Source organism: Symphodus melops (genome assembly GCF_947650265.1).
Source record: "Symphodus melops genome assembly, chromosome: 10".
In the NCBI taxonomy this organism is placed as follows: domain Eukaryota; kingdom Metazoa; phylum Chordata; class Actinopteri; order Labriformes; family Labridae; genus Symphodus; species Symphodus melops.
The window spans coordinates 23,967,239-23,992,047 of record NC_136700.1 but is presented as its reverse complement, the minus strand read 5'-3'; the positions used below and the strand labels follow the sequence as shown (position 1 = coordinate 23,992,047).

The following is a 24,809-nucleotide window of genomic DNA, read 5'->3' as shown; positions in this document are numbered from 1 at the left end:
CATTTGAAGAATATGTAAAAGATCAAATCAGCCAAAGTTGTGATTAATGCTTTTTTATGAACAATAATTTACATTTTACAAAATGAAAGAACAATTATTTAGTAATTATTACTTTTAACATCAGATGTTTGCAATACTGTACACTGTATTTTAAGACACGTTATACAATCATGCTGATCAATAGTGTTGATACAGTACATTCTTTACAGCTATAATATATTGCAATTATTTGGCATTCAATTGTTACTTGTTATTTATTGACAGATTGACAGTGATACAACACAAACGGTATGTTTTGAGTGTAAACCACCGTAGGTCTAGACCAGGGGTGTCCAAAGTGCGGCCCGGGGGCCATTTGACTATTCTTTCCAAAAAATTAGAACACAACAGTTTCCCACTGCAATTAGTTATTGTGTATTTACATTATTTTTGAAGAGGTCAAAAAGTTCCTTCCAATTTTTAAAAAAAAAACAACAAAAAAACCCTGTGGCCCGGGAGCGATTCTAACGCGTCAATTTTGGCCCGCAAGAAAAAAAGTTTGGACACCACTGGCCTAGACGATGGCAGTAAGTGTGAAGTTTGGTTTTTGACAGAGAACAGAAGCAGTAGTCTGATTGAATTCATGGCAGGAAGAATATACACTTTTTTTTAAGCTAGCAGAGTGATAAGGTTGTTGAGGTGTAATCAAATTCTTGCACCAAGACATGAACTGAAGAATACATGAACTGACTTTGGTCAGTTTCAGGCTAGCCAAGGAATTTAAAAAGGAAATCATATTGATTTGGGAGTGAAGCTATGTCACAAGCATGCCAACATACTACGTGTATTTTTTTTAAATATTAAATAATTTATTTTATCGTCATGCGACAAAATGTGTTTCAGCAATCTCTTCGAGGTGCTGGGCTCAGTAATTAGTTGCTTAAATTCTATGCTTACCTTTACCTGGAGAGAAGTCTCAAGGTTATTCTGAACTACATAAGGAAGTAATGGCAACGAAGTAGCATATTTAGCTAAACTTAAATTAGTTCAACCTAAAAGATGAAAGCAATCAACTACACAATCCAATCGTGTTTAATTTCTTTCGATGCATTGGCAGCTGCTATGAAACCAAAGCCAAGCTGACCACTGCTTCTCTTCCCCATCATTGGGTCAAGTTGGTCTAAAGTTGTAAACTTATAACACCCATAACATATTTTCTTTGTTGGAGTTTCATGTGAACGGACTCTCTTTTTAAAATATTATAAGACACAGACTTTTTAATGGATAGGTGGGGTTTTCATACAACGCTTACTGTATTTATTCTTTAAGACTGGACTGTTGTGTTGTGTGGGCTGTAATTCAGTGTTGAAAGGTATTTCACAATGAAATGAACATATTAAGTGTTTTAAAATTTGCCCATGCATCTGAGGAACCTTTGCAAGAAATGTCCAGGTTCTTGCCACCCCCTACAAAGCTCATAACCAAACACCGAGCTGGTTGTCCTTCATGCATCACAAACGTTTATGAGACATGCAGCATTGCTTGTACAAGGTTATCTACCCAAGCACTTTGATCCCACATCCCAGATCACTGAGACCCAAACTGGGGATTTAGAAGAAAACCACCCCTCACTAAGTGTCAATCAAAGTGCTTTAGTTTGGGAATAAGTTCACATATATCCTGATTATTTCTCTCTTAGTGCAAATGGGACTGAATGTTCACATTCACCACTGTTACTGCCTCACTGCTTCATTTCACTGCTCTCCCCCATCTGATCATTCCAGTTGTTAGAGAAGCTGGAGACTTTGTGTGTACGTCTCCCAGCCCTTAAGCCGATTCTGGTTCCAGTTTGCGAGCCTCCTCCGCCTTCCTGGGCCTGCTGGATCCTAAAGGCCTCTCTTAGGTTCTGAGCTCTAATCTCCTTGCTATGAATCTCCTCAACAACTCGACTTGGGAACCAGCCCCTTTCGCCGTCGTGAAGCCTTTCACCCATCATCCAACCTGGAACATAAAGATACAATAAAACCAAAAATTAGGTTAAGATAGGAAAGGATTTCAGGAAATGGAGAAGCCCATTTGTGGCTCTACACACCATCGTCTGTTCTCTCCAGAAGGTTCAAAACATCGGCCATCTCAATGGAGAGTTCATCTGGCTCTTGAGATGAGTAGGACTGAATACATTGCACCTGTGGAGAGTCTGACAAACATCACACACAGGTTAAATTCATCACACATCATGTTTACATGTCTGGGACTAGTCTCTGTAAGTGTGTCCCCTTTTCTCACCTGGTTGGTGTGCACAGGTAGACATGAAGCGTGTGCGCCGGTTTGGAGTGAGAGCACACACCCAACGAAGCTTATCACTCCTGTGCACAGGATGTAATGGATTAAAAACATGTACAGGACAGAGTCTTAAATATAGCATTAGTACATCATTATTTTAGGAAGTTTTTTCCTTAGATAAGATTAATTTCGTGGTAGAAACAGCAAAATCTTCAGGCGCTGTAAAGCCTAGTCTCTGTACTGGCACTTAAACACTTTTTTCCATTAAGATGAACTGCATCGCCTAAAGAGGCAACATATTCCTCTTACTTCCCCACTCCAAAAATCCAGAACTATCCATTTAACTGGCGGGGACTGGGCTACTTACGTTAGCTGTTTGATTACCTGAAAGCTACAATCATATGTTTGTATATGTAAAGTTCATAATTTCCGATTCACTTTATTTTTGTTCTCATCAATTCAGAGAAACCACCTGTCTCTTGAGCTACTTCATTTTTTAATTCATGCAACATTCATGACCATATGTATCAGATACTCACATGCTGCAGGCCTTGAGCATGTAGCTGACCGGGCGCTCCTCTTGGTTCTCCAGCAGCTTCAGATTAAAGACGTTTGCAAGCATCTGACCTTGATCCTCCAGATCCTCAGTCCTCAACATCGCCCTTGTGCACGAGTCCAAAACTTGAAACTTATCCCCACTGAAAACAAAGTCGCTGAATTAAAATTTACTTCTGCAACGATATACTGGTTTTGATAAACAGGAGATTTTTAAAACTACCGTAAGAACTTCTTACCTAGAGCTACGTTTGGTGACCAGCAGCAAATTATTGAAGAGGAACAAGTATACAGGCTGGTAGAGCTTACGACTCCGCATTGTCCTGGTGCTCTTTGGCCCAGCCATCAGCTGCACCTCACCCTTCTTCAGCAGCCAGCGTGAGTGGGAAATGATGGGCACGGACTGTAAAGGTGCAAAGAAGTATAAATGTTAATTATGATGTGCAGCTGCTTCCCTCTTGGCCAGGTACCTTGTGAAATTGACCTTGATCTCAATGAGTTCAAACCTGGTTCAATGAAGGTTACATTCTGAAAGGGTTAAAAGTAAAGTTTAAAGATTCCAAACTTTAAAACAGAGGTCACATGTTCATTTGGTACTATTTGAACTTCATAAGAAACAGTGGGTGAAGAGAACCTGCAGTCACAAAATCTACCATGTGCATACCTGAAAAACTGGAATGTGTGTCATTACTACTGATGAAAAATGCAAGCTGATTGGACGACACTCACCTTGGTTTTAAACTCCAGCGTTTTCTCAATACTGATGAGCTCCTCAGTGCGACTCATCTTCCGCACCCCCTCGTTGCACTCTTTCACAATCTGAGGAGGACACAAATACATGCCATCACTCCAAAGAAAAGAACATTACCCTCCTTTATTTCTCACAATTGTTGTTTTTTTTAACAGGTTTTATTCTCATACCAGTACCAGATACATCGGGGCCAGGAGGTGTTTTTCTTTATGGTAACCCACCTCTTTGCTCTGGCCTTTATAGTAAGGGTATTTTATCAGATATTTGGCCAATCTGGGAATAAATTCCTTACCAATAGATTTCTTCACAAGCGTGTTCATAAGGGTGTCTTATAACACATATAAAAAAATATAAATCCAACTCCTCTAGGAAAATCTGTGAGAGCTGCTCAAAGTCGGGGTACCTGGAATAGTACTTTATTGGTGGTGGGTCAAACTCGGGGTTCTTTGGGATTCTGACTCCATTGCAAACATTTGTTTTCCAAAAAAATCCACTCCTTGGGGGAGAAATGGCCACGCCCACTTTTACATGCAAATTTACAGTAGCTTTATATGTTGATTTTAATATCTCCAATCCTAGTTAAAAAATATACTGCACCACATTGCTGTATTAGGGGTCCAGGTATGAGTTTTCTTCACACTGTACTGTTCTCAAAGTGGGGATTGGGACCCCCTGGGGGCTTGTGAGAGGGGGGTCGCAAGATGCTTTCCATCACCAAATACAAAAGTAGATTTTTTTGCAAAATTGCCTTTCTATTAATAGTTTCTTTAGTGGAGAGATGACAGAGTGGGGCTGCTGCACCCTGTCAGCAGTTAAGGGTTTGGTGCCTTGCTCAAGGTCACCTCAGAAGTGCTCAGGAAGTGCCCTGACACCACTCCAGCTACCAGACCAACTTCCATATTTTGGTACATATCGGGACTTGAACCAGAGACCCTACACTTCTCAACCCAAGTCCCCACGGACTAAAGCTACAAGGCAGGACAAGAATATAGATTTGCCAACACACTGACAGTAATATCACCAAACCTGAGGCTCACCTGCTCCAGCTGCTGATGGGCTTTTATAGCATTTGCTTCCCTCTCTGAGTTCTCCTCTGCTTTTTTCAGGATATTCTGTGGAGGGAAACAAAACCTTTAAAAACAACAAAATGCTGCTTAAATGCAACGGCACCTCCTCCACATCACTCTGATATATGTTCAGGATTATATGTTCATGATCAAAAAAACCTGAAGAAAATAACGTATTTTAGATTTCCTGTGATAAGAGTCATCTTTGAAATAAAAATACTCTGGATATCATCTATGTGATCTGCTGCCCTCTAGTGGACAAAACCATTAACTTCTCATAGAGAAACTATTTTGGGGAGTCGTTTCTGTGCTTTTTTTTACCTGGGCAACATGGCTTTTGTCATTCACTTGACCTAAAGCCTAAACCTTTGAGTGATCTGCTGCCCTCTAGTGGCCACAGCCATCAACTCATAGAGAAACTAACAGAGAGGTGACTGTACTGAATGTGACTTATAGGCCCAGGTTGTAATTCTGAAGCTGAAGTAAAAAAGGCTCGAGCTCTTCACAGTGATGTTAATGTGAGAGGCTACAACCACATGAAGAGGCCAAGTGAAGTGTTGGTATGTCATACAGAGCACAATGAGTTTAGAGACTACAACATTGAATACATTTACAATCTCTAAAAATATTGTTTGGGTTTCTTACTATGTGGTTAGCAAGAGAAAAAGAGAATTGGACGACAGGAAGATTTAACTTTGCATGCTCATGCCAGACCGAACAGAGGAGGGTAACCCCCTTGAAAAAAAATGTCGTACTCCCCCTCCAACTTTATAACTACTGACAGTATTTGTTAGTCTAATAATACAAAAAAAACTAATTTAAATTATAGATTTATCGTGTTGAAGAGTCAAAGGACTGGGGGCTGGGTTGGGCTGGGTGGGGGGGTATTTGAATGTGGCCAGATGTTGCAGAAGCATGTGGTTCAATTAGTGGTTGAAAATAATTTATTAAAATCCAGATATAATGGAACTCTATAGCAGAAGTGTCTGGCTCATTTACATCTTGTTTTTCGACAGCTGAAGCCAAAAATGGGACTAAGCCAACTTGAAGTTAAGTTCTCTGTGGAAGTTGTGAACGGTGTGCGACACCAGGCTTACTGCTCTACCCATAAAAACATGAGCATTTTACTGCAGATCAAGACAACATGTCTTACAACATTATAGAAAGGATCCATCATCACTACATCATGAGAGCTACATTTATAGATCCTTGATGGCGTCATTCCTGCCATACCTTTGTGTATATACTGCTAACTGGGCACGCTGCTGAGTGTTAATGTGAGGCCATTAACATTCAGCAGCGTGCAATATCTAAAAGTGCATAAACTAAGTTCTGTTCATGAGTTTGTTTACTTTTGTTAAATGTACATCGTGTCCTATGGTTGCTGTTTCAAACGTGGTTATGAGCTGCAATCAGATAATATCAGACATTTAAACTTTAATACATAACAGGTGGAAATCAGTCAACATCCCTCCCTGTTTCGATACCATGGCAACAAAAATACAAAAATAAGTTCTGTGCACCCAATATAAGATTTCTTGAGAGACATAAATATAGCTTTTTTGACTTCATTAGACGACAACAGGACTTGATAAATGTTTGTATTTGTCAATTGTGAATCTGAATGAACCGCAGCTGGTCTCTCTTTCTCTCCTGGCAACTTTGGGTGAAAATATTGAATTAAATGAGACTTTATGATTTTTTTTTGTGTCAAAATATATCATAGAATCAAATTCTGTGACAGTATTGGCAACTCAGCCAAGCCATGGTGGCGTCCACACCTGTATGAGCAGCTTGAGCCTGGTGATCCTCTGGAAAGGAAGGATGAGGAACGAGGTGAAGGACAGACCCCGGACACGAGAATGGTTCTCTAGAGTTGCCATGGCCTCCCTGAAAGCCTGGTTTTCTTCTCTGCGCAGACAGAAAAGTAAGGACAACGAACATTACACACACCTCTCTTCTTATTTTGATGCAGTAATAACAGAAAGAGATAGTCAGGTTGAATGTCCGGTGGGTGAGAAGATCTTCAGACCAGGTGCAACACTTTCTACTGACTACTTCTTAACCCAACAATGAAGAGTAAAACACAGGAAATTAAAAGCAGGTCTCATCACACAGATGCTTTAGCGTTCATGCTTTATGGACTTTGATAGACTTTGTGGGGATAATACAGTATATATTTTATATATCTTTCTCTCACCAATAGGCTGCGTCTGTTTTCAAAAGACCATGCCAATAATGTTTTATTTTTTTGGACACCAGGTGGCAGCAGATGTCTGTGTTTCCAAGTTTAAATGTGAATATTTGGCTTTTATTGGCTGTATAAAATTGATCACACAAGCCATATATTCTGGGGTAGACATACAATATATGGCTATTGTGATCAAATCTTTATTCCTTCTTTATTCCAAAAAAAATGTACTGTTACATTTGAATGTGATTACACTAACATTGTGAATGACTGGTGCACTAAACACAGATGGCCTGATTAACAGGAGTAATAAGCTATTGGGCATGCTGTGCAAACAAAAGACACCGTCTTGGGGTGTAAACGGCCTAGCGGTAGGTTGCATCCTATGTACGGAGGCTTTGGTCTGATTTCCTACGATGTCCACTGTCCTATCCAAAAAAGTCATGGATGCTGTAAAATCTTATTCAAAAGACACATGCAAGGCGCATAATGCTCTGCAGCGTCTCTGTGCTCTGTGCGTGTATTGAAATGGTCCATTATGCATTTACAGTGTGCAAAATTTCCCCCTTTCAATGCGGATCAGTCTCATTGTAAAAACGTCTGCTATCCAGACGACTGCTCTTACAGCCACGCTCAGTTAGAGCGAAAAATTACCAAATGCTAAAACTAAATGGTAACTGTACCACAACTTTAAAAGACATTTTATGTGCAAACTTTCAAGTGATCAGGATAATAATTACACCTCTGATGACTGAAAAATAAAAAACATCTTTTAATAATATCAGGCAGACACAGGCTCGCTTCATCAATCATGTGTGGACACTGTCTGGTACCATAATGCATGGCATACTGTATATGTCAGTTTTTCTTTTTTCTGTATGAGTTGCCACTAAAGGGAAGAAACTTTGTTTGAAATGGTGAAAGCCAATTCACATTTTCAAGTCTGACCTCAAACAACTGGATTTAGTGAGCCCTCCCCTCCCAGTATACCTTCGCTATGTGGACAGCTCTTCACGGCCATGCTTGCACTTGAATGTCATTAGTGAACTACACTTTGTGAATTTGACCTTAACATAGAGCAGAAAAGGAAGTGAATGATTCACAATGTACTTTAGAGTCAGCAGAGGAAAAGACTCACTCTGAAGGTGCCAACACGTCAGGGCGACAAATCCTGCTAGAAGCTACAGCTGTCGCTTAAATGATGGTATTCTCTCTACAGTAACTATTAGACAAATGACTGTCAATCACTCTTCACAGGTGACGCCCAGTGAGGAGCATTGATTTATTCGTTACTAACCTGTGAGGAAACACAGTTGAAGAGTTTTTAAGCCAAGCGTCTGAGCAAGGAAATGATTATGGTGATAAAGTTTAACAGAAGAACCAGCAGAAAATGATGCGTAAACCACACCCACTGGAGGAAGACACATCATTCAACTATGTGTAGCAGCAAATTAACACACCAACAACATGCCTGTAACTACACAATTCAGCACATCGTGGGCCATTTTAGCCTCTACTGTTTCCAGGAGAGGAAAATATAGTTTACACACTGACTCGTGTCACTTTTCTTATTGCCTTTTCTGAAATGTATCTTTGTGTTTTACTGAGATGTTATCATTAAAGCATTTTTAATCTACCAAACTTGATGGATGAGAAAACCTTGTCAAAACAGTTCTCCTCTGAAGGATAATCACTCCCTTGCTTTTCATAAAGTTTTGTCATGTTTTTAATACCTCAACAAACACTTCCACATTGCAGCATGGCTACTGACGTGATTGTAATTGACAAGTCATAATGCCTGTCACTCCTCATACTCTAACAAGTGCGATCGGACTGACATTTAACCATCTGAGGAGAGTTTACAGAACACAATTCACTTCTACAAAACAAATGATCTACAAGGTCAACTTTAACATTTTGTCAATCTTCAACAAATCCATGTGGTTTGATGTATATCGTATTTCAAACCAGCATCAAGTTTCAGATGCGTTTTCAGTATTGGCTGAGCTCCAGGGGATTAAGTGCCACCAGGCATCTGTAGCTCATGGGAAAACTAAACTCTCTGTCAGGTATGTGTTTGATGAAAAGGGACATACTCATTACATTGAAATAAACCACACCCTGCACATCACAATTGTCATGATCCAAAACAAACCTGTTCTCTGTTGAAAAGAGACGGCTGCATTCATAGACAGAAAAAGCAGCACTGAAAAAATGCTGAATGATGGATGACGCCTATTATTCCTTCTCACAGTTCCTCTCTCTTATCAAGCATGTATTCATCAGCAGCAGTGAAGCAGGTTTGACTCAACTACGAATGGCTACCAGACCAAAAATGTGTGAACAGACCCAGGATCTAGCATGGGGACATGTGTAGAGCTGCATGTGTAGAGCACAACATTTCTTGAAAATAAATGAAAATAAAGTCCCTTGTTTTCCTATTTTTAGATTCTAAGCTCCAGAAATATGATGCAAAACCCGACCCATTCTCCTGATCCTGACGTTTTTACATCCGATTGATATTTCAGGAATAAATCTTCTTTTTGATCACTAAAGACTTAAGCTCAGAAAATGTATGCCACTCTTATTAGTACTGATAGAAAAGGTATACATAGTGCTTCTCATATAGGTGTGTGACCATATAAAACTTTATGTCACCACTGTATGATTGCCCCAGATTGGACAAGAAAATATAACTCTGCCACCGCTATTAAGATCCAATTTGGCCACGAGGTATCACTAACATTAGCACAGTAGCATCCTGGGAGAAAGAATATTGCACACAGTAAACACACAACGGCTGATGATCATCAATCTGGTGTGAGCTTTCTGTCTTGTAAATTATGAGACTGACTTTCCCTCCTCGAGTTTAAGGACAAAAATGTAGTGATGGGTTGGAGTCTATACGCAGGACATATCTTTGCCCGCTGCAGGAAGACTGATGGGAGCAATCTGCCCAGATTTCAAGAGTTTGTGAATAAACATTGTATATGGTGGATAATGGAGTACAATTAAAATGTAGAAAATATAAGTGACTAATTAGAAACTGCACAGAAAGTCTACCTTTATAAGCTATACTGATCACAATACAAACAATTATGTAATCTGCATTTATTAATCACAAAACACAAATTATTGTTGGTGTTAAAATTAGAATAAGTCATTGAATAACTTGACATCACTAATAGTTATACAGTATAATCAAAGTACTCACAAAATGCGTCTGTAGTTCTTCTCCTGGTACACCTGGTTAATGACGTATTTGATGAAGACATTGAAGTGCTCCGCAGCGTGGTAAGAAACGATATCACACACATCAGAAATCAAAATGGACTTCTCGGTTCTGTGCTCAAGGTCCATCAGGAACCTGGAAACATTCAGAGGAGTTTAATGAGGGAAGTTAACATTAAAAAAAAGAAGTTATTTACTGGAATGGAATATGACGTGAAAAACTGAGACCTCTTCCTACCTTTCACTGGCCTTCATCACCTCCTCGATGTTTGAAAACAAGAAGTGCATGTCGGACTGGCTGAGAGTGTTGATTAAAACGGGGTTACGTAGAAAGTGGGTCTCCAAAATCTCCAAGCTCTTGTAGTAGGATGCTTCTGAGGTGACAAGCTCAAACATGGCCTAAATAGAAAAGAAAAGAAAAATGTATATTACTAACGACGCTAGTAATCTGTTAGTATAATGTCTACAATTAAGAAGTCCTTTAAGGTTTATGTTGGGGCTAAGATAGGACAATGGATGGAGTCAGAAATCTTGAAGGGAGAGAGTGGGGAATGACATGCGGGTCGCCCGTTTTGAGAAATATAAACTACATGGGGCACACGCACTTACCATCCATAAGAATGATAAGTCTTTAAAGATATACACACATTAAAACACTAAGTTTAATCATGGATGCATCTAACGGTGGACCATAATGATTATGAATCAAGATAATGATTTATAATGCTCATTATGGAAGGAGCATGTTTAACAAAGCAATCTTAGCTCAAGGATTCAGTCAATAGCCTTTTATTTTTTTTACATTTCACGATCTGCAAACAGTTCCCAGTGTTTGTTAATCGTGTTAATGTTGTGAATGTTTTGCAGTCTGGTTTGGATTCATGAAAGGAAAAAATAATCTGGGCTGAAAAAAGGTGTTAATGTGAACTTTTTACCCTCACACGTGGCACCAAAACAGCTTCACTGATATAGAGAAGTATACAGACAACAGTTCCACATTTTTATGTCAACCTTCTATACAACCATGTGTGTGTTTAAAATCTGGGATTTTAACCATTTTCTTGGTTCGTTGTCTGAATGAAGAACAAGAAACATTAATATCATGTGTCTGTTAAAAACGTACGAAACCACTGACACATCAGTCGTAGATGGTTTGACGAGGATAAAGGAGACCTTCCAACAGAGCTACCATCTTCTCTTTTTCATAACCTTTAACTTTATTGTCGTGTTTTCTCTTGTGTCCAACATTATCGCCACAGAGCCGAATTCATTCACCTTGGAGTGCCACTTGAAGTGGTGGAGAACCTTCAAGATTATTCTGTCAATATACACTCGGTTGTCAGTGAATTTGGCACCAATGCTAAAATATACAAAGTATAATCCAACTGACCTTCACTCAAATTTTGTTCAAGGTCATAAAGTTCAGTGTTGGACGAGGTGTTGGATGGAAATGTTGATGCAATTTAAGGATCATAATTATGAATCTCAATCACATTCATCTCATGATTTTTCCCCTGCAGACGCACTGTAGGTAAGTCTACCCAGAGTCTCCCTGTAGTCACAGTGATGGAAAAAACAACCCTTCTGCAATTTTGAATGGCTCATTTCACTTAAAAGAAAAACTCTCTGACAACACACTTAACAAGTCTAAAGTAATATCCATCCTATGATAGATGGATGGACGGATGGACGGATGGATGGATGGATGGATGGATGGATGGATGGATAGACAGACAGACAGACAGACAGACAGACAGACAGACAGACAGACAGACAGACAGACAGACAGACAGACAGACAGACAGACAGACAGACAGACAGACAGATAGACAGATAGATAGATAGATAGATAGATAGATAGATAGATAGATAGATAGATAGATAGATAGATAGATAGATATAGCATCATGCTAACATTGGTACCTCGCCAGCACAAACTTCTTACCTCCTGCATGATGATTTCTTTCTGTGGCAGCTGGTTGAGCAGTCCGCTGGCCTGAACCACGTCCAGGTTCTGCCACAGAGACAGAGAATGAGAGCTGTTCCTCAGCTGCAGCTGTAACACTGGAGGGGACGCCACCACCGTCCCTGCAGTGACCTCCGGAGACAGATTCTCCCGCTGACGCCGCTGCTCGATCTCCTGCTGCTTGGAGGTGTCCCGGTACTCCTGGTACAGGAAGGCTGGGCGGTCACAGACACATGAGAAACACACGTTTAACTTTAAATCCTTAAGACTGTGACCATATAATCTCTTTAATAAATAATTTGGGGGAGGATTTAGGGGCTGTGTCAAACATGTTCTACTAGTTTGTGTTGACCTTCTGGATTATTTCAACAGAGGACTACTGTAACGTCATTTTGTATTTCTATTTCTTGCACACACAAACCTTTTGAATGTGCTACGCATGTTGCTCTCTACTTTACCTTGCACTGATATTTTAGCAGAACATACTAACAATTGATTCTTTTTGCTGATAAAGGGTGGGGAAAAGCCCTTTAGGAATCTACAGTTCTCAATATTTATTTTTTTTTTTAAGTAATGTTGCTCAATCTTGACTAATATTCCCTGCATACATGTGTGGTATGGTACCCTGCCCTCTGACTGGACATTCTTGTTGTTGTATGTTTTGATTTATTTGATTTTATTTGGGACGTTTCTGGGCAGGGGGCTGGTGCGTTTCCTTCAGCCAATGACAGCGACCGGTTGAGTTTATGAGTAGAAACAATTAAGCAATTGGACGCGATTCAAACCGGTGAGTATGATGGATGTGGATGTAACAGCAAAGAATAGAAACAATCACAGTGAGGCAAAACGCCAAATGATGAAGCTTGTTCTAAAATGAGGGGGACCTTGAGATGGCGGCGTTGGCCTGCTTTCAGTTGGACAAGCAGATGCCAAACATCATTGATTAGCTTGTGCTAGTGTGTATGAGCGTGCAGTGTTGGTACAAGCTGTGAACAAACTACGTCCTGCAAAGAGTGTTTGAGAATTGTGTTTGCAAGCTGTAACGAACAGTGACTCCACCATTAATTATCATTCATTCATCTTACATCTTTCATTAAGAGACTCCCAAACAAATCCAACAGGTTATCAGTGCACGAGGGCCTCTGCCAACTAATCATTTCTGTTGTTAAGCACATTCATGTAAACATAGTCAAACAGTTCAACAAAGGCTTTCAGAGGAGATTCAGGAATCAAATCAATGAATTAGATCTTAAATGTAATATTCATTTATTCGAAACCACAGCCTACTTCTTTGATTCAAAGTTCAAATTTATACATCTTAATTTCTACGTGTACCGGTCGGATATATAACATGTCGGGCTCCTTGGTGCTCTATGTGTTTTCTCAGATAAATCTCCATCCTGCATGCAGAACTGTCACAGCTGAACAGAACAGGAGCAGTCAGACAAACATTCGTCACTGTGTACATTTTCTTGTTGGATCTGTTCTCCCACACACAGCTCGGATCTGTTATAAAACTCCCCCCTCCTACATTTACAGGCACGTAGTTCAGAGATTAGATTAAACTGATGGGTATTAAACCTAAAACAACAAAACAACACAACCAGATATTATTGTGATTTTTACAAACTGATCATTAATATTGATCGCTTTATTCTTCCTAAACCTCAGCATTCAAAAACATCTCACATAGCACAACAGCTATAAGCAGGACAATGACACTAAGATACTCTTTCCTTTCATAATCAAGTGAACCTAAAACTGTGATCCAGGTTTTTATTTCTTTAACTCTGCTTCATGGCAGTGTTATTGTTAAAATGCTGCAGCCAGTATCGTCACCAAAATGAAAGCAAAATTAAAAATCCCACTCGATTCAAGCTGGCATCGACCTGAAGATCAGTTTGAATAAAGTTTAGAATTCATGTGTTGGTCTGTGTGTTTAATTATGTGCTCATTACGAACAAATGTTCTCTAATTGATCCTCATGTTGCATTAGTTTCAATACTGAGACGCAGTGGAGACCAGTTTGGTACAAAAATCCTCTTTACAGCACATGAGGAGATTTAACGACTGCATAAACTGCATGAATAACATTTTAAAACAACAACCTTTGCCTCCCGCATGGCTCCATCAAACACCTGATGATGCCATGCGCTGTCACAATGATGTTTCCTGCCGTCACTAGCACCAAGTTACAGTATAAGGACTGACAGTTATGGACACATCTGTTTGATCTGAGTATGAAGGTGTTTAGACCTTAAAGCTAAACAGGCTTTTATCAGAATAATATTGAATATGAAGCAGAGGATGTTTGTGCACCATCATGTGTGGTAACAGGTGCGTTTGTTGAAGTTTATTAAAACAAGATGTAGAAAACATACTTTCTGTGTGGAACATCACTTCTGTGTGTATATCATGCAGAAGGTGACTCTGAGCACGGGGGCTTGTTGCGTAATCTGCCTAAGTCATATACTGCAGATTTGTGAGGTGGGCGTCGAGCAGGAATGAGAATTACATAAGAGATAGAGAAACACACACACACACACACACACACACACACACACACACACACACACAGACAAACAGCAGCTTCACATATGCCTGTTTTTCTGCCCTCTGAGCTGAAGAATAGCCCTGCAGGTGAGCTGCTGTCTTGAGTAAATGTGGACTAAACCCTGCAAATAACCATTATCCTGAGTAAGTGACAGTCTGTCAACACGCAGACTGTCAGCTCAGAGGCCTCAGTGCTGAGAAACAGCTTAGAGATTTAAAGAATCTAAAGAAACTGAAGCCTTCCTGTTTAAATTAAGTGATTATTTCAATAAGTGCATGGAGGTTGGTTTTATTGTAGCTCAAGTTTGAACATTTAGATCACACTTCGACCTTCAATAAGTCTTCATAGTGAGGTCAGTCTTTTTCAGTCACTTCTAGAATTGTAATTCATGCACATGATGTTTACATCAAGCCTTGTATTAAAAAACTTTGCATTTTATGCTCTCTCATTCTTGCAACATTCTTCATCTTTAACATATTGAAATGTGCAGTCATATTATGGGATAAAAAGTGTGATATTTCAACAACTATCCTGTTTATAAATAATCCCACTTGTACCTTACACAGATTATTGAAGGTTTTATATAATGTAAAATGCACATTACCATGTTTTCATGTTTTTGAATGCTAATGTGTCTATCTACAAAGTCCTCAATGATGAGAAAAGCCCATCCTCTCTGTCTATTTCCTACTCCACTTTTTCTAAAACTTGTTTGGAGATTTTCCCTTCATGACATCACAAAGGGCAGTAGGCCCTCCCCCAGGTGGGTGAAATTCCCACAGTTAGGTGTTTGTTCTGCCCTCTGAGTCTGCCTTCTCACCGTAAACAATAGGTCATGGAGCGAGAAAGCACCGAGTGCACCCGAGCCCTTCCAGAGAGGGGGCGTGGTCAGACACAGCTCATTTACATATATAAAAGCTACAGACACAGAAACAGCCTGTTCTGAGCAGGGCTGATTAGAGGGGTTTATAGACATGATCAAATACAGGATCAGAGTGGATTTACAACAACACACTTCACACACCCTTTGAGGAGCTCTGAGATGTGCTTGTTTAAAGAGAGTATAATAAAAGACTAATAAGCAAAATGTGCTGCTCTTTACAACATGTTTGTTTGTTTAACGTCTTTTTTTTCATACAAAAGCCATTAAATTAAGGTCTCACTATAATTTGCTCTTGATTTTATTATTCAGGATGTTTAGGAAGGTGTTTCTGTGTTTACAGATATACAACAAGATCAACCTTTCTTTATGTCTTTTACTGACTCAAAGAAAAAAAAGGAATAGTCTCCCCTCCCTCACCACCTCGTCTCGACTCACCAATGTTTTTGACAATGTTGAGGCCATGGTAGATCGTCTGGGATCCATCTCCATTGCTCAGCAACCTGAAGAGGAAAATAAAAAAAGGAAGACCATGTTTGGACAGACAGGACGGTGGATGATTAAATTCACTTTATGTTTACTTTTTCCACTATTTATAGGATAATAGGGCAGCACTTCTTCAGCAGGCAGTTCTCCCATCCATCAAACCCAAACAAAGGGAGGATTCTCTGCATTTTTGATAGAAATAACAAAAACATCTTTCACGCCTCTTCACATTCACATTCTCACCATGCTGTGAGTCACTCATCAGTCTTTCCAATCATTCCTTCACTTGCTGTCTTTTGTGAAAAACATACTGAGATTCATATTTAGGATTATCTGTTCGAAGAAGGCAAGATTGAAAGCTTCATAAAAACAGTATTTGTATACATTTTCTAAATATTTTGGTCTTACCTGAGGTTGCCGTTCTCCCGGTCAGCTCCTTCAGAAGTCGCCCGCTGTGAGCTCATGGTTTTTCCTCTGACCTCCTCTACACGGCAGGCTGCGGTTTTCTCGGACAGCTGCGTGATCTCTTTGCCCCTGATGTTGTGAGTCCGGTAAGTGAACGTATCGGCTGTGAAATCTTTCTGCTGGTTGTTTGAGGAGGGAGATGCAGAGATGTCCACACTCCTCCCTCCTCCCACTCCTCCTCCCGTCCTCTCCGCAGCATCTCTTTTGTACTGAGTGTGTCGACTGCTGGCCTCCCCATTGCTTGGCAACGCCGTTCTGGAGTTATGGAGCAGTGGTGAAGGCGGAGGGCTGAATTTTAACAGAAAATAACACATTTCAGAATCACATTTTTAACAGCCATCTTCACAGAGATATTTTGATCACTGACGAGATGATTCTCAGTTTGTGTCTTGTTCTAAGTGGCATACACGTCTCTGTGTTGTTAGGTGATGGGCTAAAGAACGTGCAGCCCTGACTGAGGATTGTTAACCTGTTGATATACGGTAACTCTCGCCCTGCTGTGATCAATAATTGTACTTGTTCAGAACCAACCTCAACATTTGTCTTCCCTTGAAAGCAATCTCAGTGAACGTTATGCGATGAATGAACAGAGAACCATGCTTCTGACAATGCATGAGCTCTTGCTGACCTTGCATTTTCTTGGCTAGAGTCTGATTAATTCTATTCCAGATGTGCTTGATGGTAAAAATGTGGGGAACTCTTTTTTCCATGATGGGGATGGGCTGAATTTAAAAAGGACTGAAATCCTATCCTTAACATTTCTTTGTGGTCAGACCCCCCCATGGGTCGTATTCACAAAACATCCTGAATACTAAGAGTTGCTCTGAGATACAATACTGATCACACCCCACCTCTTCACTTCCGTAGAAGTTACAACAGGAAAAGATAAAGAAAACACTGAACTATGGTAAAGGGACAACAGCTCTAGCTTCAGTCAGATGGCTGTTATATGTATAAAACACATTAGATGGGTCTCACTAATGACTCTTCGTCGATTTATTTTCTCGCTTTATAGTCCTGCGTTACTTGAAGTAGCAACCCCTCCTCATTGCCTGCCCACTCAAATATTTGTTTGTCCTTCTTTTGTATGTTTACACCTCATTGCTCTGTAGAAGAAAGAATATGTTTTAGCTCTTCAAACTACCAAAAAAAAAAAGAGTCGTGACGTGACTTAGAGCAGCAAGGAAGGTCAAGTGGCTCATCTGTATTTAGAGCAGAGGAACACATTTTGTCATAATGTTTGACACCACTCAGTTTACAACCATGCGAGTCAGCACATGAAAAAGAGGGGTTTTCAACGCAGAGAAGTGTCAGAAGAAGGTATAGCTGGCTTCTGGGCAGTTTGGGCTCATTTGTGAGTGCGATTGCTGTCTTTGTTCAAACGAGCTGGGCTCGAGGGGTAATGAGTCGAAACTGCTTCACTTCTGTTTTTTGCTTTAGTCTGATTTAGCCTGCCTTTCGAATGATCTTATGGGCCAATGGGTCTGAAATAAAGTAAATGAGTAATAAGTATCGGTTCTGGCCCTTGAACTGGAAGCACACAGTTTTCTGAATAGACGTGAATACACCATGAGGCTACAGATTCACTGACACTGAATCAACCTCCAGAGGGACTGAGTGTGTTCTTATCACAGACAGGATAAGCCATTTATTGTGTGTTATGTGCAGTATAAAGTGTGTGTGTGTGTGTAGTGTTTAAACAGTCACAGCGTGTGTATGTGTTTGTTTGTGTTTCTGGGTGTGTTTATGTTCGACTGCAGGGTTGGGCAGTGCAGGCATGCAGACTCACCGTCTCGCCGTAGGCAACAAGGGCGACTTTTGGGGCGAGGGTGTGTTAGAGGGGGTGGGTCCTGCTCTATAACAGGGACTGTGGTCCGAACCGGGTCTGCTCGAGTCTGCAGAGAGAGAGAGAGAGAGAGACAGACAGACAGACAGAGAAAGAGAAAGAGAGAGAGAGCGAGAGAAAATGAAAGAGAGAAGAGGACAACATATTCTTTAAAATCACTCCTGCAAAGAGGAACAAGGAAAATACTATTCCGGCATTAACACTCCCTTCTCAATCAGTTGTCACTGTTAACATAGACACAAACTACCACAGGCACACACACACACACACACACACACACACACACACACACACACACAGTTTAAAGCTTTCAGAATAATTTCTGTAGCTGCTGTGGGTCTGATAATCTTTAAATCCTGCTCTTTTCCACTTCAACTATTCTGGTCATGTGAAAGGAGACTATTTAGAGTGTGACAGCATTCGACTGTAACCAGCTGATCCCACTGTTACCAGAGCTATTTTCCACAAACAGAATCTGTTGCTGCACGTTAATGTGCGATGATCCTGGTGTGTGTGGGCGTGTGTATGAATATTTCACTCAGATAAATAAACACACACTCTTCCGATTTATGTGAAAATCCTCTCCACGGTTAAATAAGATCAATGTCTTTGGACAAAATGCACATCAACAACCTTCAGTTTAATCAACGTGTTCAACCGAATCAACCTTACAACCTTACAATTACGATCTCCTATGCAAACCAGTGCAACTCTATACGATCAATTCCACTTGGACGTAGCTTCTGCATTTTCAGCCTTTGTTGACAAGTTGAGAGAGGGGATGATTCGGCTGTATAATTATTGCTGACGTTGTAGTGGGTGGCGGTGGTGTGCTGGAGTGTACTCGATTGAAAGGTGTTCCTCATATTGTTAATGGATTCAGCAAAATATAAGAAACACTTTTAAATGTAATGTTGCCATCAGCAGCACCACCACCCACTATGACTCTAATAATACACATAAAACAGAACTATCATCATTCTGACACATCAGCAAGAACTGTAACTAAAGCAGCTTTGTAGAGTTGTTGTTATTGGATTTCATAGGTGGTCATGAAATGATGTGTGTGTGTGTGTGTGGGGGGGGGGGGGGGGGGGGGGGGGCTGGCGAAATTAGAATAAGCGTTAGCTGTAATAGCAACATTAAAGGGAGAGTTGGTAATTTTGAAAAACTAGCATGATTTTGAAAGTATTCCCTCAGTGTTACGTTGATCTAAAAGCAGACCTCAGCTCATCGCTCGTATTGTGTAGAAACTACGTTGTCTCATGTCTCATTTAGGGGTAAGTAAACTCATTAGTGACGAGCTTTGAGTGTGAGCTAGAGCACGCAAGAGGAAGAGAACGAGCAGGGAGGCTGTGATTGGTTCATCAGATTGGCACCTCGTGGCAGACATTGGTTACATTTTTTACAGGCTTACAGCTGCTACAGGTGACAGATTATATTTGTTCCTTTTTCAGAGCATATGAGTTATTAATTTCTGTCAGGACCTAAAGACAGTTTCAACCCAAATTACATCATATATCAAATATAACTTTCAGATCCATGAGAGCAGTAAGTGTGAGCTAAAAAGTTTATTGAGATATTTCAGATCATATCTTAATCATAGTCCTGAAAAGTGTTATTGCACACAGCAGATTTCAACATATTGTGGGGGCCTAAAAGAAGAGCAACGAGGATGAAGACAACAGCCTGTTCACCATGCTGTGTGTTTATCTGTGTGTGCATACGTCTATCTGTCTGTCAGGGATTCTGTGTGTCTGTTGTCTTTCCATCTTTCCATCAGAGCAGCTTCTCTCCTCACCCTCGCCTCGTCCTCCACACTGCATCATAAAAATAGTTCTTCTTGTGTAACATATAGAGACTACAGCTAGATCTTGCTCAAGCCCTGAAAAGACGAAGGCCGCTAAATAAGGCCAATATGAGAAATAAAACATTTCAGTGGCGACGTGAGGTGCAAAACCAGGATAACGAAAAATACATAAGTCAGTATCAGGAAGAGTCTTAGTTATTCTGTCAAACTGGCGTTTAAAGGGCAATCAAGCCTCTAGTCTAATGACATTAAACTAATCATAAATCATAAATGACAAGCTGCAGATCCTCACATGTTAGAAGCAGCAACGAGTGTTTGAAAATGTGCAACTAAAAAGATTCAGCAATAAGTAAGTATTTGCTGATTTAATTTCTCTTAAAGCCATTAAATCGTTGCAGCTTCAGTATTAGAAGTGGCAGCTTTGCAACAGAAGGCCGTGTTTCCTGAGGGCCTTGAGGGAAATAAAGCTCTTCTTTGCAGATTTCTGATACCTGCAATAAAAAAGAGAGCCAGCGTCCCAAAAATAAACTGTGAAGCCTAACGCTGTCTTTTCACTGCAATATAAAAATGATGTCATGCTACTGTGAGTGTTTGCAAAGTCATACGTGTCCGCGCATGTTGAGCCGAGAGGCAGTTCCACAGGAAACATCAGATTTTAGATTATGCAAGCGATGCATGTTGTTGGAAAGAAAAAGAAAACATTCAGCTGCCTATTCCACAAACATTCAAGTGTGCTGTGAGAAATAACTGCTTAATGCACATTCATAAACACGTGTCTGTCGTTTAGGTTGAGGAGCTGAATCAATTATAATTAATAATATTGACCTTATTCACTGTGATAAAAGCTCATAAGGGGCACCGGTGGTTCAGTGGTGATGTAGTGCACCCCATGCACAGATAGTCTTTGCTGCATGTCACCCCCCTCTCTCTACTGCCAACATTTTCTGTCTCTCTTTCGCTGTCCTGTCTAATAAAGGCAAAAATGGCCCAACAATATAAATTCAAAAAAGCTAAGAGGAGTGATCAAAGAACCATGTAAATGGTCACATGAAGTTATAGATGTTATTACAGATATGATTTATGACTCTTCTGACTGCAAAAACTTTTTTGATTTGAGTTATTTATCAACTGATCGCATTGAATGGAAGCTTCTTGTTTTTTTTGCTTTCTTACCCTATGCCTATTTTAATGTATTAAAATCAAGCAATTTCCCAATAGAGTTCTCATAAATAACTTCATTATTTGCTGACGACATTCTTCTTTTGTGTTCAGAACCGGATGAGTCAGTTTCAGTTTATTCTCATCAGTTATGTAATTATGGGAGTGTTTGGGACTAATTTTGTAGTTTAACAAACTGAGGCCATAAAATAAGTTCTGAGAAGATTCGTTAATATAAACATGTTCAGGACATTTGATTCTTTAATTTAAGACTTGAAGAAAACGTGACCGAGTCTAGGAAACAATCTGTGGCGTTCATGTTGACAGTATTAACATTTATCAGTGACTAACGTTTCGTCCACAAACTTATTTTTCCTTTTGTCATTCTAACATCCTTCTTTGTCTTTCTTTAGTGACTCGTCAGTCAGTTCTTTGGAGCGGAAATAAACAAACATCAAGACAAGGACAACCAGGCCATGGAGGACTTGGTGGACCACCAACAGGTGTGTTCACCTGCATAGAAGGACATATACGAGCATCATTGTGCCCACATATGAATATTTAAGCACAGTGACTGATAATCCAGTGTTACAAATACTCATTTAAGGCTAATCACCATAAAGATGGCTCGTCATTGTCCTCAATCAAACAGAATTTTTCATTCATTTGGTAAAAGGCTTTTTTATGTGTTTGGTATCTAAAAGGTCTGCTAACTTATTTATTTTTTAACACTTTGAGAAGTTGAACTGGTTGATGCAATGGAGATGAATCAGATTCTGGAAAATAATACGTGCGGACAAAAAATGACAGTCTGACTTGTTGGATAAATGTAAGGCTCTGTTGGTGCACTTCTTTGAGAGGTTGATTTTAAACCTGATGGAGATAAAGGAGGAGATCAGATGAGCGCTATGAGGAACAGAATCATTATGACCAGTTTATGTCAGTAGTTTGTAGTTTTCTGTTCATCTGTCAAACATGTTTTTGTTCTGCTGTGAAGATGACAGACTTTCTCTACAAATCTGTTCACTTCACTTTTGTCAGAGAAAAATGTCAATAGTAGTGTTACTACTGTATGCTTCCCTATGCTGTTTGTCCCTTCTCCCCTCTTGTTGTCTCCAATCTCTACTGATCACCTGACGATGTGCACCTGGCCTCGCTGCTGTGCTATGGTGGGGCATAAAAACTAGAAAATGTGTGCTCTCCAGAAAGTCTCATGAACAATAGTTTGTGTTGCAGTGATTGTTCTATGAATACTTTTCTGTTCCTCTTGGTCTGAGAGAAAACCACCTTGAATCCCTTAATGATGATGATGTGATTTTAGAAACTTTATAAATAGTTTTTTTAACCTTTAGTAAAATGTACAAGTTGGTGAATGGACTTGAGCTCATTGAGGACCTCTCCAGCCGTCAGACAACTTGAAGCACTCTCACACCTTGCTGTTAGAGGCTACTTTGTAAAGAGTCCATCAGTGTTGATGAATCTATTCTTTCACATTCACACGCTACCGTCAAGCATCGGACATGCGGCTGCAGGAGTTGGAGATCGAACCACTGACCTCTACCAACTGAGCCACAGCCGTCCTATAACTTCTAATGCACAGCTTTGAGCACAAACAGATCTTTGTAACTGAACCGATTCCCTACAAATCAGCAGCAGTTTGGCACCGAAACATTGCCAACGTATTTGTGAATTTTAAACAGTGTGCAGTGTACAGGAGCTGACTTGCATTATCTGTGAATTGACAAACAAGAAATGACCTGGAGCCTGAGGACGTCTATTTTTGTCGGCGTGGTATTTTAATGAGAATCATATCATTTGATCTCTACTCGAATCATATCGATGTTTACCCTACTTAGCACTTTGCGGTCGATATTGATGTATTTATGTGATAGTGACAGCACCGTGCAGTATGCTGGTGTTGGCTCATTTCCAACCTTTGTCTCTTGTTGGGCTTGTACATATACAGTGTGATTACATTTACAATATTCAGTATCATAAACCAGATAACACCAAAGAGATGAAGACATAATAAAACACACATAGCAACAACACACAGCTTTTCAACACCAAGACAAGAAAGTTCTGTCTTTTTAGTTCTGTCTCTGTGTCCTAATTGTCTTTTCTTTATGTTTACTATTCACGCCATCAGAGGAAGGTGTAGTCAGTGTTAAGTAGAAATTACTTGGCATAAATGTTAAAAGTCGAGGGGCTGGTGTCATTAAAAGTATATTTTGTCTTTGACTTTGTCTTTTTGCTGCTTCCTGTCTTGGTCCTTATCAACAACACCTGGTTGAATAATAAAAAAAGAGTTATCACTGCCTTTGCTGATTATCTATAAACCGATAAAATAAAATATTCATCAATAATCATCGTTTATAATCTCTAAACTCAGAGTCTTTCGTGTGATAGCAATCCACTGTTTAAGTTTCCTTTTCTATCATCGTATTAAACGATCATGTGAGTGGATTTTGTCACGTTATTCGGCATGCTTTGCAGTTTTATGATTGAATGTTACTTTCTTTTATGAGCGAGGGTGATGCTGACGATCGGCTGGAGTTATTGTGTGTTAAGAAATGACTTTGATCCCTCCCTGTGAGGCCGGCCAAAGTCTCAGCTCAAACACTTTATTGTTGAACTTGATTTGGCTCGGAGAAAAAAAAAAAAACCTGCATTCCTCTTTGAGAACAATGTACACGGCAAAAAAACTGTTCATATTTAAAGAAAAAAAAACTGTTCCTGTGCCTTTAAAAGACTGTTCAGTTTTGAGCTTATAGAAAGCTGGAAAGTAAAAGTCACCACATCAACTTTTCTGTTTCATTTCAGGCCTTAAAAGACGTAACTATGGACGTAATAACAGGTGTATTGACAGGTGTATTCTTTGTTTCATTCAAACACACGTCACGTTGTTTTTAGCTTGAAGTCATGAGGTCAGAGTGTGTGCATGTGTCAGAGTGTGTGCATGTGTCAGAGTGTGTGCGACCTGAACGGGTTCCTCAGGTTGTTTTCATTCAGACATCACAGCCTTTGTTCCGCTCTCAATGACAAACAAACGATTCGGTTTCTACGGAGGCTATTTCAACACACTTCTGTGTATCTAGCTGAATACACAGGTGAGTATCATATTTAACACCTGTGGCCAGAAAAAGTAAAGTGAAATGTAAACAAAGCAGTGTCCCTCCGGTGAGTTCTTACTGTCAGACTGCTCCCCTGCCGCCTGCTTCTTCTTCCTCATGGAGCGGTAGAAGCGGGAGTTCCTCAGTTTGGGCTCTCTGCTGAAGCCCACTGATGAATCATCGTCGTCATCGTCATCTATGTGACTGACCTGAATCACAGCTGCTGGAGACTTCTCCTTGGTGTCAGTCTTCTGCCCCCACTTACCCCTAAACAGGGCCGTTACAGACATGGTGGATGGTTCCTTATTCTTCATCATTGGAGGGCAGAAAAAAAGTCAGTCAGGAAAAGCAGTGCTGTCTGGAGGAAACCTGATTGAATTAACCAGAATCCAAGAGCAGATCCATGCCGAGAAATAAAAAGGTATTGCTGAAAAGTAAATCCAGAGAAGAAGAGCACAAACAGATGTGCTTCCT

At 40.1% G+C, this 24,809-nt stretch overlaps 1 protein-coding gene across 1 annotated transcript; it reads right to left on the bottom strand.

Annotated features, from left to right (window-relative positions):
• Window positions 1-37: 37 nt before the first annotated feature.
• ngef (neuronal guanine nucleotide exchange factor) lies at window positions 38-24,664 on the bottom strand. Its single transcript, XM_079354720.1, has 15 exons — window positions 24,415-24,664; window positions 18,198-18,303; window positions 16,352-16,696; window positions 15,896-15,960; window positions 12,003-12,238; window positions 10,296-10,456; window positions 10,041-10,193; window positions 6,417-6,546; window positions 4,606-4,680; window positions 3,547-3,636; window positions 3,057-3,220; window positions 2,802-2,960; window positions 2,266-2,345; window positions 2,072-2,176; window positions 38-1,980 (listed from the first exon to the last, which is right to left on the bottom strand). The coding sequence occupies exons 1-15, from the start codon at window positions 24,650-24,652 to the stop codon at window positions 1,721-1,723; spliced, it is 2,367 nt and encodes a 788-aa protein (XP_079210846.1). The 5' UTR covers window positions 24,653-24,664; the 3' UTR covers window positions 38-1,720.
• Between the last annotated feature and the right edge of the window lie 145 nt (window positions 24,665-24,809).

Bases quoted from the DNA above. Each gene is read 5' to 3' on its own strand.
- ngef (XM_079354720.1), bottom strand. From the start codon at position 24,652: ATGATGAAGAATAAGGAACCATCCACCATGTCTGTAACGGCCCTGTTT. The intron at 16,697-18,197 runs GTGAGTCTGCAT...GTTAAAATTCAG, and splicing joins TTGTTGCCTACGGCGAGACG to CCCTCCGCCTTCACCACTGC. The intron at 6,547-10,040 runs GTGAGTACTTTG...CTGTCTGCGCAG, and splicing joins AAGAACTACAGACGCATTTT to AGAAGAAAACCAGGCTTTCA.